Source organism: Knufia obscura (genome assembly GCF_036327395.1).
Source record: "Knufia obscura strain CCFEE 5817 isolate CBS 148926 chromosome Unknown scaffold_7, whole genome shotgun sequence".
NCBI classification, from domain to species: Eukaryota; Fungi; Ascomycota; class Eurotiomycetes; order Chaetothyriales; family Trichomeriaceae; genus Knufia; species Knufia obscura.
Genome location: NW_027042693.1, coordinates 819,571 through 835,009, shown reverse-complemented (window position 1 = coordinate 835,009; position 15,439 = coordinate 819,571). Strand labels below are relative to the sequence as shown.

General features: G+C 51.6%; 4 protein-coding genes across 4 annotated transcripts; all 4 read right to left on the bottom strand.

The window, feature by feature from the left end:
• Positions 1-166: 166 nt before the first annotated feature.
• On the bottom strand, positions 167-3,823 carry PMZ80_006501 (uncharacterized protein; the record flags this gene model as incomplete). The annotated part of the gene is made up of 1 exon (XM_064874914.1): positions 167-3,823. One exon carries the CDS (start codon positions 3,821-3,823, stop codon positions 167-169), a length of 3,657 nt encoding a protein of 1,218 aa, XP_064729314.1.
• A 466-nt stretch (positions 3,824-4,289) lies between these two features.
• PMZ80_006500 (uncharacterized protein) lies at positions 4,290-5,495 on the bottom strand (the record flags this gene model as incomplete). The annotated part of the gene is made up of 1 exon (XM_064874913.1): positions 4,290-5,495. One exon carries the CDS (start codon positions 5,493-5,495, stop codon positions 4,290-4,292), a length of 1,206 nt encoding a protein of 401 aa, XP_064729313.1.
• A 695-nt stretch (positions 5,496-6,190) lies between these two features.
• Positions 6,191-7,645, bottom strand: PMZ80_006499 (uncharacterized protein; the record flags this gene model as incomplete). Its single annotated transcript, XM_064874912.1, has 2 exons — positions 6,191-7,201; positions 7,250-7,645. The coding sequence occupies 2 exons, from the start codon at positions 7,643-7,645 to the stop codon at positions 6,191-6,193; spliced, it is 1,407 nt and encodes a 468-aa protein (XP_064729312.1).
• Positions 7,646-8,105: 460 nt separating this feature from the next.
• On the bottom strand, positions 8,106-10,718 carry PMZ80_006498 (uncharacterized protein; the record flags this gene model as incomplete). Its single annotated transcript, XM_064874911.1, has 1 exon — positions 8,106-10,718. One exon carries the CDS (start codon positions 10,716-10,718, stop codon positions 8,106-8,108), a length of 2,613 nt encoding a protein of 870 aa, XP_064729311.1.
• Positions 10,719-15,439: the final 4,721 nt, after the last annotated feature.

Below are 15,439 nucleotides of genomic sequence, written 5' to 3'. Positions count from 1 at the left end.
AGTAGGTACAGTGTGTCTGGTGCCTTCTAAATACCTCACATACTACGTCAGTCAACCATCGAGACTGCCATGAGAGGACCTGCAGCTCTGACCAGCCATATCTACCGTACATGAACACCTTACCCAACATCCTGTAATCTGTACGCACCACCCGTCCATAGATAGCTCACCTCCCCTTCCTCGCACTCCTCATAATCCCCTCCACAGCCCTCTCCTCCTCCCTAACAATCTCCCCAATCGCAATCCTACCCAACTTCTCCGCCAACTCCTCCACACTCCACGCCCATGTAACCTCCTGCACGCCCTTTAGTGCATACCCAAATTCCACCTCCCTCATAAACCTCTCCAACACACGTGCCTCCGTCCCCCCAATACTAAACACGTATATCCTATCTTCACCCATAGTGTCACTCTCATCAACTTCGAGTTTCCAATTGTTTTCTACTAGACTCAGAATGGCCGGACGGATTTCATGCGGGTAGGACGGGGCGTGAAACCGTGAACGTGAGGATTTGCGATGGATGATGTTTAGGGTGCGGAAGTGGGTGTTTGTGAAGGGGCCGGATGTGCTTAGGGGGACTGAGGGGTCGCGTGTTGGGTCGGAGGGGTAGGAGGGTGGGAGGAGGTAGGATGGGGTTTTGGTTTTGGGTTGGATTGGAGGTTGATCTGGTGGAGATGAGGTGCGGGAGAGGTGCCCGTCGTGGTTGTTGATTGGCATTTTCTGTGTGGAAGGTCTAGATTGATTTTGGTGTCGTGTCTCGATGGGTTGAACCTCGACTGAGTCGTGCCGAGATGTTGGTGCGTAGCTTGAGGTTGAGTGCTCATCCTCGTCTGGTTTGACGAAGCCGTCGAGTGAGCCGTCGAGACCATGCACGGGTCGCACTTTCTGTCTGGTTTGTACGTCGGTCGCAGTTACCTGCTCAGCTGTGGCTGCAGCGTTATCTTTCTTGAACCACCCAAACCAGCTCTTCGGTTGCTCCTGCTGTGGCGGCTGCGGCTGTACTTCGAAGGAAGCTTCGATACCTTGTGTGGCTTCCCTAACTGGTGTCGGCGTCTCGTCAAGCGACGATGACTCTTGTGTCGACCTTACACTTCTTGTGCTCTCTTCCCAGTGCTCGTTCACACAGTTCGATCTCTTCGCCCACATCACTCTTCTAGCATTGACTTCGTCGCTGTCTCCATAGTTAAGTGCCATGCCAAAGCTTCCTCTTCCTCCTTTCAATGCCGATCGTGGTGTGTTCGGTCGTTCTTTGGAAGGCGATAGCGATGTACGTTGTCTGTATACCTCGACAGTGCCACTGTCCGAGATGGACGAATATGTAGAGTCGTGCTCAGTATCTTGTTCTGAACGTTGCTGCTTCTGTTGGATTTGTGGCGATGAGGACAGATCCTGCTCCGGTACATCCTCCAAGTTCGTCTCATACAGTCGAGTTGCACCAGATTCATGCTCTACCTGCTCGTCTGCGTGATACTGCGTGTTGTGCTCTGCTTCCAATGCACTTGTCTCTTCCTCGATAACAGCCTCAGCACTACGCCACTGCAAGCCAGCTCTCGCTTCATCAAAGTTCTCATCTTCGATGTCCTGGCTATCATCCTCGTCCTCGTCCTCATCGCTCTCTTCCCGTCTCGGACTCAACCGTCGTGTCGGCCTTGGCGTTAGAGTCTCCGGGTCCAATTCACCACTTCTGCGGCGGTCAAAAGGCTGTACAGTCCTGCTAGCTCTTTCTGGATGAGCAACAATAGCATCGCCGAATCGTGCGCCAGAAGTATTTGAGCTTGTCTGCTTCCAGAAGAGCCCACTGAAGCTCTCGTCACCCGAAACCGCTGAGACGTCTATCTGCTGTCCTCGTTTCCAGGGGCTGGGTATCAGCTTTCTCCTCGGCGGATCCGAAGATGTGTCTTTTGGGGCTGGCTGTTGCTCTTCCGATTCCTTTGGGCTAGAAGAGGGCTGCTTGGCTTGGGCAAGCCAAATGTCACCCATAGTGTCGTCGATGCCTTCATCATCTTCTTCTTCTTGCTCTTCATCATCACTTTCAATGTCCATAGGCTCGTTCTCTTTAGCTTGCTCCACAACTTGTTGAAGCTCATGCTGCATTTTCTGCTGCAAACGTGCTTGCCCGTCGGCGAAACCATCCTGAGTCAAGGACGATGCGGTCTTATCGATTCCAACGTTCTGTGCCTTCTGACCAGCGACAGGAGGCGTATGCTGTACAGTTGTCTCACCACGCCATACCTGTGGTTGATTCGGCACGATAGGCTTCAGAGGCTGGTATTGTTTCTCTGCCTGCTTCTTTCCAAGCTCTTCGCCAAATCTCAATTCAGCTCTGAGCTCACGTATCGTACTGCTCGAGAAGCCGCCGAAGAGTGCCTCCTCGTCTTTGCTTGGGTCATTCTCGACATCCTCTTGCTGGCTTAGCATAGTTTGCTCCGGAGTCACAGCGTCATGTAATGCAGACCCTGCTTGTACCGCTTGATCTGAGTGAATTGGCGATCGCTCCTTCGTAAGTGATGCAGGCGCTCGAGGTGGTGATGGCAGCTTCGGTGACGAGTACGGATTGTGATCAACTGGCATAGGTGTGACCAAACGATGGCGCTGAACATTCGTGCTCGATGGCAGTTGAAGATGAGCTATTGAATATGCCTTCTTCTTCCCTCCACTGGCGCTGTCTGGAGGTGAAGAGGGCAAATCACTTGAGTCTGCTGTTTCATCGTTCGTGATTGCAATTGAGGGTGCTTCCGCAGTGGCTTGGCTGACATCGTGTGATATGTCACCAGAAGTGCTATGCTCGTTCTCTTCCGTCTCCTCTGGTATTGTAGGCTGATCAAGGGTGTTTCTTATCTGCTTCACAGAGGGTAGGGACTCGAGATCGATCATGGTAAAGCCCTCGCTCTCCATCACAGTATCGAGGCCGACATCTGCCTGTTCAGGTCCATCTCCTAGATTTTGATCGTGCTCATCTGAGTTGCCGTGCTCAGAGGCGGTCGGCGACGGGGTAGGATAGCTCATGGCGCTATTCATCGACACGGTCCTGGCATTGTTTGGCCGGCCCTTTGCCGAGATGTCTGCGTCCTTCTGCTTCGTAGAGTTCGACCTCGATTTCTCAGCAATCTGGTTCAGATCAATATCTCTCAGCTCAGGAGAACCATCCTCAACACTCTGTCTCGCTTCGTCCTGACCCACATTGGCGCTCTCCTCGTCCTCTCTAACCTCAAACGCGCCAGACCCTGACTTCCGAGCCGCAGGTATAGACTTCCTCGCTCCTTGACTCTTGCTCCCTCTCCTCTTCCGCGGCGACTTTGGCTTCCCAGTCCACGTCTCCTCCTCAGCCTCATCTCCAAGCGGAACAATACCAAGATCCGTAACACTCTGCCTCCTGCTTCGCTTGCCTCGCGCGGGAGACGTGCTCCTTCTCGAAACACTCTTCCTCGCACCACCTCTCCCCTTCGCAGCCTTTGTCGGTGAACTCTCATCGCGCAACGGCACCTTCATCGTCCTCGTAAACGTCCGTGTTCTGCCGCTTGCTGTATTTGCTGCATTTTCATCTTCATCCTCAGGCTCAGCTTCAACCGTAACCTTAATCCTCCACGGACTCAAACTCTGCTCTGTGACCATCTTCGACGGCGAGATCGGTATGTCAAAGTCACTACTCTTCCTGCGATGCGCTGCTCTTGATTGGCGCTTGCTGCCTGCCATTGCGCTTGTCCTCCTGGTCATAGCCATTGTCGCTACGTCGTCGCCGGATGAATCGCCTAGCGGATCTGGTGAGCTCAGATCTCGATATTCGGCTCGGATTGGCGACGATTGACGCTCGTACGAGGCCATGTTGAGTAGTGAGGTATTGTGGTCCTTGCGCGCGGTGATCCGAGTGTTTAGGTGGTGATATTTGGCACTCGAGCCAGGTTCTTAGCAAGTAGATCCTTATCACTCATGACCTACTGTAGAGCTTGTTTCAACATACTTGTCCTGGTATCGATTGCGCAGTCCTCATGATACGATATTCTGGAGCAAACAATGATGTAAACAAATCCCTTCGCCTGCATAGCAACGGCCCACCGTAACCTTGATGCCTGAGGCTCCATAGCTCTGGGGTCCCTAATGGTACTTTTGCATTCGCAGACTTATTTCATCATGATATTCATTCAGCATACATCCTCATATGCGCTGTCTCTTCATTATCTACTGCTATCTCGTCACTTCATGTTGGATGGGATCAACATCGTCCTCAATCTCCAACGACATTCACAGGACAATGCCATCCGAATCTGTCAAGTCGACACTCGTCCCTTTCCTAAAGAGTCGAGAAGTCGTACGTAGCACGGTTGACACTTGGCCCGGTGTCCGGCGAGAATATCTCATAGTCATTCACACCCCACTGCGGATTGTTGATGGCATCAATGTAGACCTGCGGCTCAAGAGCAAAGCAGCCATACTTGTTGATGACATCTGTTGCACCTTCCACGCCCTGGTTTCTCTCTTGCTGGCTCATCTTGACGGGCGTCGTGCCATTCTGTGACATGCAGGTAAAGATCTGGATGCCGATCTGGTTTGAAGACATTGTCATCTGAATACCTGTCGTCTCAGACCATGCGTGGAAGAGTGGGATAGATGAGGTGCTGCTGACATCGGCTGGTCGATCGACAATGAACGCATTATCAATACCCGTGCAGTTCGTTCCGCAGTATTCGTGCCCCGCGGTCTCGTCGATGGCTGTGCCAACTAGCTTGGGCGATGTGAAGTCGAGGCCTGGTTCGTTAGAGGTCAGGCCGAATGTACCGTTCGGGATAAGGATGCCATCTGTCTGAATGTAGCGATCCGAGTATGGCATATAGAAATAGGTATCGTTGAGCATGTCTTGTGCCTGGAACGCATTCATATTCCAGTAGATATGGTTTGACAGCATAATTGGTGTCGGGGTGTCAAGGGCAACCGAAACAAGCTGAGTTGTGAGTCGAGGTTGCATTTGACCTCGTGGACCACTGGGGTAGGACGATACTGAGAAGGTTGCTGTTGTCAGAACCGTGCCGGGAAAGTCCTCAAAGCCGGTGTCGAGGAGTGTCATGGAGATTGCGCTGTCGTTCGATGCCACCACTGTCCAGTTTCGCTGATCATAGCCGACATTGCCGCCGTGCAGGGTGTTGATACCATCGTGCTCGTTCTTTGGTACTTCGTAGGTAGTGCCATCTATGGTGAATGTGCCGTTCTTGATTCTGTTCGCATATCTACCAACGACAGCGCCAAAAAAGGTATGCTGAGTGTTTGTGTCGTTAATGTACTCTTCACCGGTGTCGTAGCCGACCACTACGTCTTGCATGTCTCCATTGCGATCTGGCACCACGCAAGAAACAAGTCGTGCTCCATAAGGCAGCACGACGGCGGTGATGTTTTCTGCTTGTATGGTGTACTCAGTCGTTGGCGAGGATGAGGTAGATGTGGCATTCTGAGCAAGCACAGAGCCTGCCAGTACGGCTAGCGGAGTCAAGTAAGAAGTCTTCATCGTGGCAAAGAGGTAGTATATCGGTACGAAGCTGAAGGGCAGCAACCAGAGAGCTCTATGTACTTTCGCAAAGCACAAAGAAGTCATAGAAACTTTGAGCTTACTTTCACTTCCTATGTAACCTCCGAAGGGGAGCTTCGACCCGCAACCACGCTTGCAGATGGTCGGCTGGGAAGTTGCAGGGTACTGCAGGAACGCTGGTTGTCACTTCGAATGTGAGAGCTGATTGAGGTTACCCGAATCTTTGACTAGTGAGCTACAGTGCAACCGGCGTGCGGAGGGTGATCGAAAAACATGGTAGGAAGCTCAAAAATATGGAGAGCTCGTGAGGCACGCCGCAGATCTGGGGAATTTGGGGCAAGACTAGTGGCTGAAAGCTTGACTCGACAGGGATCAGACACCGGAGGAGGAGGAGTCGAACACGAGCTAAGCAATGTCACCATATGATGTCAATCATTGCCGGTGGGTAAAAGCTGTGTGCATGAGCTCGATAAGGTGCGCTTCGATGCAATGTAGGCAGCTGACAAAGGTCGAAGTGAAAGAGTGAGGGTGGCTGTCAAAATGAAGCTATTCCGACGTCAAATTAGCCTGATTTAACTCCGGCGACTGGAATGTCCAAGCTGCTGTCACAATATGCCTCTAGATACGCTGATGATTACTTTTCCCAGACATATCGAGATCGTTCATAACATAGGCTATGATGCTTTGTCCGCCTGCCTAGGATCAATATTCACCAAATGCACATCAAGGTACACCGGCCAATCGGGCGCCAGATTACTCCTAGCGCCAGTTATGGGCTTCAAGGCCTGTTCAATGGTGTCCTTGTCGACCTCTCCTTGACTCCGGCTCTTAGCCTCTGCAAGCTTGATCATATCCTCTTCCACCTCTTCGTCCATCAATCGACTCACAGGCGGCAGGAAAGTGCCGTTCTTGCCCTGCGCCGAATGCAATGTGGCATATGGTAACGTTGGTCTGCGAGGCTGTTTTTCTGCTAAGTCACCCAGTATACTCAAGCCAGCCATACCACCTATGTTCCTCGTCGATCTTGTGACATGGACATTCTGACTGGCTGTCCGCTCCATGCCTGTTGCTTCAGCTTCGTCGTTGTCTTCAGCATCTGAGTCTTCGTCGTTGTCATCATCATCTTTTGCTTTGCCATTCACCTCGTTCTCTTTCTGGGACGCTGAGAAGAAATGGCGGGTCGCTATCTGAGCTTGGTGTGACTGCAAGTTGAGCTCCTTCTCGGTGAAGAGCTGATTTATCGAGTAGGCCTTGTCTAGCTGTACAGCCATGTTGCCGTTTCGCGCTCGTTCCGCAGGTGTCCCATTGCCATTTCTTGAAGGAGAGCCATAGTCGTCATCGGCACCGAATTTCCTTTTCCTCTTGCTGCCGACTTCCGAGTAGCCATTTGTCATTTCGTCGTGATCACCCCGGTGCCGGGTCAGACGAGTCTTCCTTGCAGTGTGGTTACCACCAGGACTCGCAGGATTGGTAATACTGAACTGGCTTGGGTGGAGAAGCAGCGCATTTGTGTCAGCTATGTCGAGCTGTTCCTTCTCTTTCATGAGTTTCTGCCTCTTGTGTGTGAGGGTTTGAATGAGGCGGTCTCGCAGGGTGTTCTTCATGTGCTCTGCTTCTTTCGCAGCCAGATGTAAGCGGTAGTCACATTCGTATTTCAGTCGTTCGAGTCTCGCTTCGTGCTGTTGCTAGGACAGTGTCAGTCTACATCCCCAGAGAGTCATGCGCCGACTTACATGAAGCTCTATCAGAGCCAGCTCCTTCTCTTCCTTCGCATCATTGACCTCATGCACAAACTCGGTGTACCATTTCCCAGCAAGCGAGGACATCTCTGACTGGTATGGCGTGCCAGAAGCCTGTTTTGCGACCAGCTGCACAATGTCCTCTGGCGCATCTTCTAATGGCTCTGGCTTGTAGGGATCTGCCTGCGTTACCAGGTTCATATCCTGCTGAAGGGCTATGAGCTGTCGCCGATAGTGACCTTCTCGGTCATTGTCAAACTCGGCCTGGTAGTCCTGCTGCAAGGCCACATGCTGATTTCTCCTCTTGTCTCGCTTCGAAAGTGGTTGTGCTGGAGGAGTAGGTGATCGTCGCCCTGCTAGAGGGGACGTTGGTGAGGGCGAGTATGCCATGTTGGGAGAGGGTGTTGATATGATTGATGGGTCTGATTGCTACCACTAAAGCTCATGAACATGTCAAGCGGTGCTAATCTTCGCTGTTCTGTATCGACGATATTTGTATGAGCAGCGAGTACCATAGTCCTGCTACATAGTTTGCACTGTTTGACTGAATTCCGCGCGCGTTCGGTTAGACGCGGCGATGCAGCCGTAAGCTAAACTTATTGGCTCTAGTGTACGAAGCCACGTTTAGGAGGCTCTATATATCTAAGGTAAATGGACTACTGTTCTCTTTGATATCATGTATGATCCGTAGCGCTCATCTTCGCTCTCTGGAATTACTCTCTAGACCCTGTCTATGCCTGCCTGAATCACTAAAGCACACTGTACTGACCCAGCAATCGCATGTTAAAAAAGCTCATTATGTCTTCCGCCAAGCTCTATACAGGAACTCGAATCATTCTGTACGGCTAGTCTAGCCGAGCTCGCAAAGAGGAGTTTTAGACCTTTCAAAGGGATAGTCTTGCGTGTCGTCGACGAAGCTCTCAGCCGGTGATGGCACCATCGAGAACTTCCCTGAGCCATCCAAGCAAAGAACAAATCCCTGATACTCCATCACTGATGGCGCCTCTTTACGAAGTTTCTTGTTGTTCCAGATTTTCAACCCGTTCCTCATGCGTTGTTTCGCCAGGCTCTTCGTTCTCTGCAGGTTTTCAACTTGTGTTTTTGACTTGCGAGCCTCCTTCCAGTCACTAAGGCTTTGCGTGTCGCCAGCCGATGTCACAATTAATGGAAGAGGCTCTTTCGCATGTAATTGGCCTTCAAGTGTGATGACCTCCCGGATCAACGCGTCCATTGTTTCCGTACTGCGCATGCCGAGATATTGTTCATCCAGAGGGACTCGATGGCTCCGGCTGGGTGGTTCTCCCCAGCTCAAATGTTGCTTTTCTGAACCAGACAGTGAGCTGATAGGAGTTGATCCATCCGACTCGGGTTCATTCTCTTGGCAGTCAATACGCAGCATTCGCTGTGGCTGCTTCGCAGTGGTCGAGGTCTTTGACGGCTTAGACAGCTTAGTGCTAGTCCTGATCGGTGGTGCAGCGGCCATGGACTGGATGTGCTGTTGCGGATAGTCATCAGCATTGTATCTCAAGTATGGCTCTTCGGCTTGAGGCACGCCTGCAAAAGATGAACCACCAAACTTGCCTGCAGGCTTTTCGTTCTGGTCAGGTGATGAAGTCACCATTTCAGATCCGAGAGGGTCACGTCGCGAGGCTGTATACTCTCCATCCTCTCGTGCAGAAGACAGAGTTAATGACGTCTTCGATACCTTTGCACTGTGACTTCTGTTTTTCAGGCTGGGAAAGCGTGAGACATCTTCGTCCTCGTCGAACGTGTTGGCTTCCAGATATTGCTCGAGGGACGAGATGGACTGGGACAGGGCGTGATGTGACGAGACAATTTTGTCAGGCTTGGACGAAGTTGATGCAGCAGGCAGAGATAGCGGCCTGGCCATTTTCGGCGAAGTCGATGTTAATTGCTGCCTCATTTGTTTGCCGTACTGACTGGGTGCTTTCGGCTTTTGGCACGTCTTGCAAACAAGAATAGAATGGGACGGCAAGACTGCACGTGGACAGTGTCGTGTAATGGACGGCGGTGGTAACGGTGTAGATCCTGCCAAAGCTGACGTAGGTGGAACTACCTCTGGCGCAGCATCAGGATCATTCAACTTTGCAACAACGCTCCCAGGGTCAATAATGCTGGTATGATTACTTCTTTTTGACACACCGGCCCTGGCTGACGCCGACACTTCTTGCACGGCGGATATCGAGGCTTCCTCCATGATTGGCGACGGCTGACCCCGGTAGCTCGTCGATTGCCCATGTCTGGGGACGCTAAGAGAATGCCTTTGCGGTGCACGTGCTCTATCATGTTTAAGAGATGGGGTAGCTGTGCTTCGCTTCGATAGTGCCTGCTGTTGGGTGGCAGAGCTTTCAGTACGCTCTCTGCAAAGATTCGACACCCAGGATGAATGCCTATGGAGAACAGGCGGTATGTCATTGTCGTTAGGATGGTGAAGATTCGGCATTGACCATATTCGTGACTGGTATCTCGGGCGCGACTCTGGTTCCAGACAAGTCTTGGTCATTGGAGTCTGAGCAGCACTTGACCGCTCCTTACCAGCCGAGAAATATTCGCTTCGTTCGTGAATCATCATGGGCAGGTATGTCGTCATTGAGGGATCTCTGATGTCCTTTGGCGGTGGTATAGCACCCGACATCACTATCTCTTCATTCTCACCGTCTGTGCCACCCTCCGACCAGTCAGAAACCGATCCGACGGGAGACGGATGGGAGCTACTGGAATGATTGGGATGACGAGAGCCTCGTAGCTGCGTCCACCAGGCAGGCTCCGGTATTGGGTCCTTGAGGCTGTTTTTCCGATGCTTGGGTGCCCCGACATGAATATGCTCTGCATTGTCGAGCAGTTTGTACCCTGTTGGTTCCGCGGTAAAGCCTCTAAGATGATTTCTTAGATACGTCTGGACCTCTCCAAGGTCACCGTATCCTTGGGTCTTAGCATAATGATGCAGCGTGGCGAAATTGTCGACAGATGGAGTGCGCCAGAGGTCCATGCGAACCTTCAACGCTAAAAGTGCAGAAGCAGGGTCTGGACCGACGAGTGGCCTTTCCATGATGCAAGCGAAGAAGTTGCGAGTTGTGATGTGGTATTGCATGACTTCCTCGCTGTTGTACTGATCAGGTGCCTCTAGAAGGAGCGTGCATGTCGATCGAGGAGAGTGTCTCCTAGAGGTTCGAGGTGGGGTCGGCAGCGTGGACGACTCTTCAGGGTGTGTCTCGCCGACGGCAGCATTCTTGATCAAGGGCTGACACTGGAACCATACAAGCCGTTGGAAGGGGACGATAAAGGACGGCTGTTGACTCTGGGCTTCCACGTGTGAAAGATAGACGAAACAGTCAGCGCCAGGCGCTGACAGCTCGGGATCCCTCGCAAGTTTGTTCCATACCGTGGCTTCCTTCAGCTTGCCATCCCACCGACGGATGACAGGTCTCGCACGTTGGGACATTTCGTGCGCAGGTGTAGTGAAGTTAAGCCAGGACGCAGAACGTAGAACACACAGATATGGGAACCTGGCTTGGGCAGGGACTTGGTCGACTTAGTACAGGATACCCTGTAGCAACAACCATCCCAGTATACGTTTGTAAGCTTCGATATCGTGGAGGACACCCTGCTTTACAGTAAGCAGACCCTTCATGTTGTCGAGGATCAAGGTTCTCAACAGATCTGCCAGGTTCCGGCTTGCAGGTGTTTTCGATGCTCTGGAGTGGCTGGTGGACCAGACAGGTGCGGTTGATAGGTATGCGTACGTTGCTGCAATGTCAAATTGAGGCCGCTGAACGATGATGGACAGCAATTCCGTGCCTTCTGCAGCGGACTCCGTCTACCTTTCGCTTGATTATGTTTTGACAGGGTACATGAGTCGTTGAATCGAGGCCGCAAGGCCCCACAGGATCGTGGAATGGCTATATCCTTGTCGCGATCTATGCATGTATCGCGATAGGATGGATACAACCCGCTCATTCGATTGGAGCCAACTGGCACCTACTATCATGTCTAGTCAGCCACCAAAGAACGCGTTTATCCAGACCGTCAATGTTACCATTACCATGCTACGGCAGCGAAGAGTGTTTTTACACAAGGCAGTCCTCTGCCTCGTATATGATGACGAATGCAAGACTCAGTAACTTATCGTACCTGAATTCTAGAGACACTTCTACGCTTGACGTCTACACCGTTGATTTCAGTGATATGAGATGTAGAGAATATTCGAGGATGATAGCAGTGGATCCGTGGTGCAGATGGCTCACGGGTCATCTACCGAGAAGCCGACATGCAGGCGGACAGGATGAGGGTCGTACTGTGGGTGATTCGCAGGCGACGATCGCGACGACTCCGCCAGACCAGTTTGCATCTTTTCTTCCTTGGAGCCGCGTAGAAGTATTGGCCGTGGCCCGTCGGTCATTGCAGACGCACAAGGCCGGGAGCTCCTCAAGCTACCCATGTCAGCGGTAGGGTATCAAGATCGGTGCTGTAAACAACTAGGGCATGCAGAAGTCGGCTAGCGCTACGCCACGAGAATCTCGCACACTGTGCACGTGTGTACGTCTGGTGACCCAAGACATTACCTGCTTGACCCAGGATGATGGCCGTCTTTCGTTGTCAGTCTCTGGGCTTCCGAGAGAGGGCCGCACTTGTATTTACGTCAGACGTGTAGCGCTCGGAATAGGTCTCCTGGGAAGATGAAACACATTGAACAGAGGACTTCAAGCGGATACATCTCCCACTCTGTCTGGCGTTGTCGTCCACGACATTTACCCCCACCTAATCGTGCTGGTATCGGTCAACAAGGGGTATCCTTCACGAGCAGAAGTCGTTTCGTCATCGAGATCGTTCTGGGCGGAGCACCGTGGCCTACCATGCAGTTCAGCTTGATAGCATCAACAATCTGTAAGACAACGAGATAACAGCCCATCAAGATGATTTGATGTGATGAACAGGACTGGAAAGATGAGATGAAGGTCAGTGCTGAGTCTGATGATCAGTGGTGGCTGTTGATGCCAGGGAAAATGATGGCTTGCACGTTCACGAGTGGAGAAGAATCGTGTTCACAATTGCTGGCGCCCGCAAATATAATCCGGCTCCGAAAAGCCAATCAGCTCTTCAAACTTTCAGCTGCGCAATCATTCCCGGCTGCTCTGCGATAATCGCATCTGTTTCGTGTTTTCGTCTTTCTGTGACTTACTGGACATTGCATGATTGGGCTGCTGTGTAACGAAGCCGACTTCAAGCATAGCCTTAACGGAAACCCCTTCTCGGCAAAGGGAAGCAGATGTCCACCACGGATCTTTATCGCCGCATCTTGCCGACCGACTTGCATTGAAGTCAATACATCCAATAATAACAATAGCAGGATCGCCATAGCTGTCAAGTTGCACAAACTAGAACCCTAACGGCATGTGGTGTCTAGCTCATCAACGGTAGCCCTTGTCATTTCTCGCTGTCGAATGCGAGTGCGTTCCCCTGCATCTTCGATGCTCGGCGTGCAGCAGACTTATCGCCTTTCAGTGCATATGTAGGGTTCCGCTCGGCTGAGGAAGCCTAGAACACTCACCCGAGGTCTGGGCAAAGTATTACCGACCAACGCCGATAAGGATCTTGTCTCTGCTAAACATCATTCGACACCGTCCGACTTATATCGTTTGACCAGGAAGGCGCTCTTGTGGTGATCGACCTGAATCATCACCCTCCGATCATCAGTACGAAGTTCATAGTTCCAACCCAAGGTTTTGACAGGGGATGCATCAATGAATCGGATGGTAGCATTCTTGATAGGATACTTGTCCAAATACAGTTTAGTCTGAATCTCACAAAACGCTTGGAGGGCTTGGAACTGCCAGATAAGGGGATCCCGCCAAGCCCAAGTACTACACGTGTGTATCTTTCCGGAGCTATTCCTGCAGAAGACCTCGTTCTGCCGACGACTTCGTGGTCTTTCCTGACAACGCATTGGCTATGCTGATTGCCAAGACAGCACCGCATCTCTTGCGGCAGTTTGGCTGCTACCATGGCGTTCGACGTAGGTACCGAGCTTTTCCACGAAGAGCTGAGTTCAGCCGATTACTTCTTGCAAGGATGCATAAGAAGGCATTTTTGCCCGTGTTACAGGCATCGTATATGAACCGACTCAGGGCTCTGTGAACGAGCATCACTCCATTGCACTTTGGGCCTAACAAAACCAGTACTGCTTTCTAACCTCGGCTTGAAACATGCCGCCAAAGATATTCTCTCGGCTGCGCTCTCTCAGCCATCGTCTAGAGCCAGAAGTGAGTGCTCTCGACTACTCGACGGCTATTCCTCAAGATTCTGCAAGTCCACCATATGAAGAACAAGATCCCAACTTAGCCATGGAACAAGCACGACGGAGGCCCAATCTTCAGCGAACAACTTCTGACTCCAGTTACTCCTCGACTGAAATATTGTCATGGGTCGAAGACAACGACGAGGATCAACAACGTCAAGGAGAAGAGCTACCACCATACGAGGAGAAGCCAAAAAGACCTAGCATGTCTTTGCATTCTCCCAGCAGCATTTCGGTAGCGTCCACCAATAGAAGCCGCACGCATTCCTTATGCCCATGCGCTCAATGTCATAGTTTACGGTGAGACTACTAGGCGGATGGTCTAGCACCATGTTATCGCCTTGAAGAGATAGTAAGCAGGGCAGTGAAGGGGCACACCAGAAGTTCTCGAAGCCTGCCCTGTCGCGAAGAGGCTGCGCAGCCCGGGGTACGGTCAAGTTTCATGCACCACTATGAGCCCTCGCGACAAGTTGGGATCCCAGACGAGAGCAACGGAACCATGACTTGACCCCAGACCGAGACAAATTCCAATCCATTCGACTTCTGCATGCCACCATCCATACTATCTTCCTAACAACGAAGACAAACTCGACAATGCCGAACGGACTATCTGCCAATCTCCTGGTCCTCGTTTCTGCTCTTGCTATATGTCCGTACTGCACAGCAAAGACCAGGAGATCTCGTGGTCATGTTGACACTCTCGAGTCATAAAGCCTCGAATCAGTCTAGCACGGATTTGGCTTAGAGGTGGTTCAAGACTTTATAAACCGAGCAAGGAGGAGCACCAAAATAACAGTTATCATGATGTTACGGGCCACTGCAGGCGTCGAAGCAATTTTCTGTGGGAGTCGGATGCTTTGCTTGGCAAAAGCGAGGTGTTCTCCTGCTACTCGGAACCATCCTCTCTTTTTCCACGACATTTCTCCTCCTTCAACTGCTTGCTTATCGACAGCGGCGGCATCTGGGCAAACGTTCAGAGGTTGACGCCAAGGTCGCACGCCCTATAGCACTGAAAGGTACTGCGAACGTCAGAGAGTGTTACTAACACCTGATCATCCTCGAGAAGAGTGAACCTGCATTGAGGCCTACAGTGGGGATTGTTTTGACGAGCCCAGCACATGGCATTCGGATCGCGACAACCAGAGTACTGGACGTGCTCAAGCTCATGCCAAACTATTGCAAGGATGTGGCTGAAGTGTACGCAGCTCACGAGAACTGGACTGCTGTCAATGCAGGAGATGAAGTATCATGGAGACGCGTGATATGCCTTTAACTTGCGCGAGCTCAACGAGCGCTCTTTTGGAGGTACTGGGAGCTTCGGTACCGATACGAACAGTCAGCTTGAGGTTCAACCTGAGACCAAGCAGACGCAAGTCCCCCAGGCCTCGGACGTTACTTTGCAAATCAGGCTTACAACATTGATGAGCAGCGTGACGCGAGATATCTCGTTCGAGAAGATGCCAGCAAAAGATGCTGAATGCACCCTCTGCAGCTTGGATTCTGTTACAGCTTTCTGCCGGGCAGTCATATGGTGGTAAGCCATCGGACGTTGTGGCAGCTCGAAGCGGGGTAGTGGGCATCAAGTTGACTGCGGACAGCCGCATGAGCCGAATATGCGGAAGCATGCATGCAGTGATCTGCAAATAGCGTGCTTCAGCCTGGAGATTAACCAAGCACCAAACGCTTTCGTCAGCTGATTCTTATGAGCAGTGCATCTTCAGGCGACTTGATAAAAATGGTTGGATGCAAGGTCAAACAGATTAGGTTTGCGGCGTTGTCGCCGCTTCACAATGGTAGATTGCGGTCAACGAGCAACATGGACTCACCTGCTTCAAAACCCTTGGCGCGTTCTGCTGACGAAATACTTG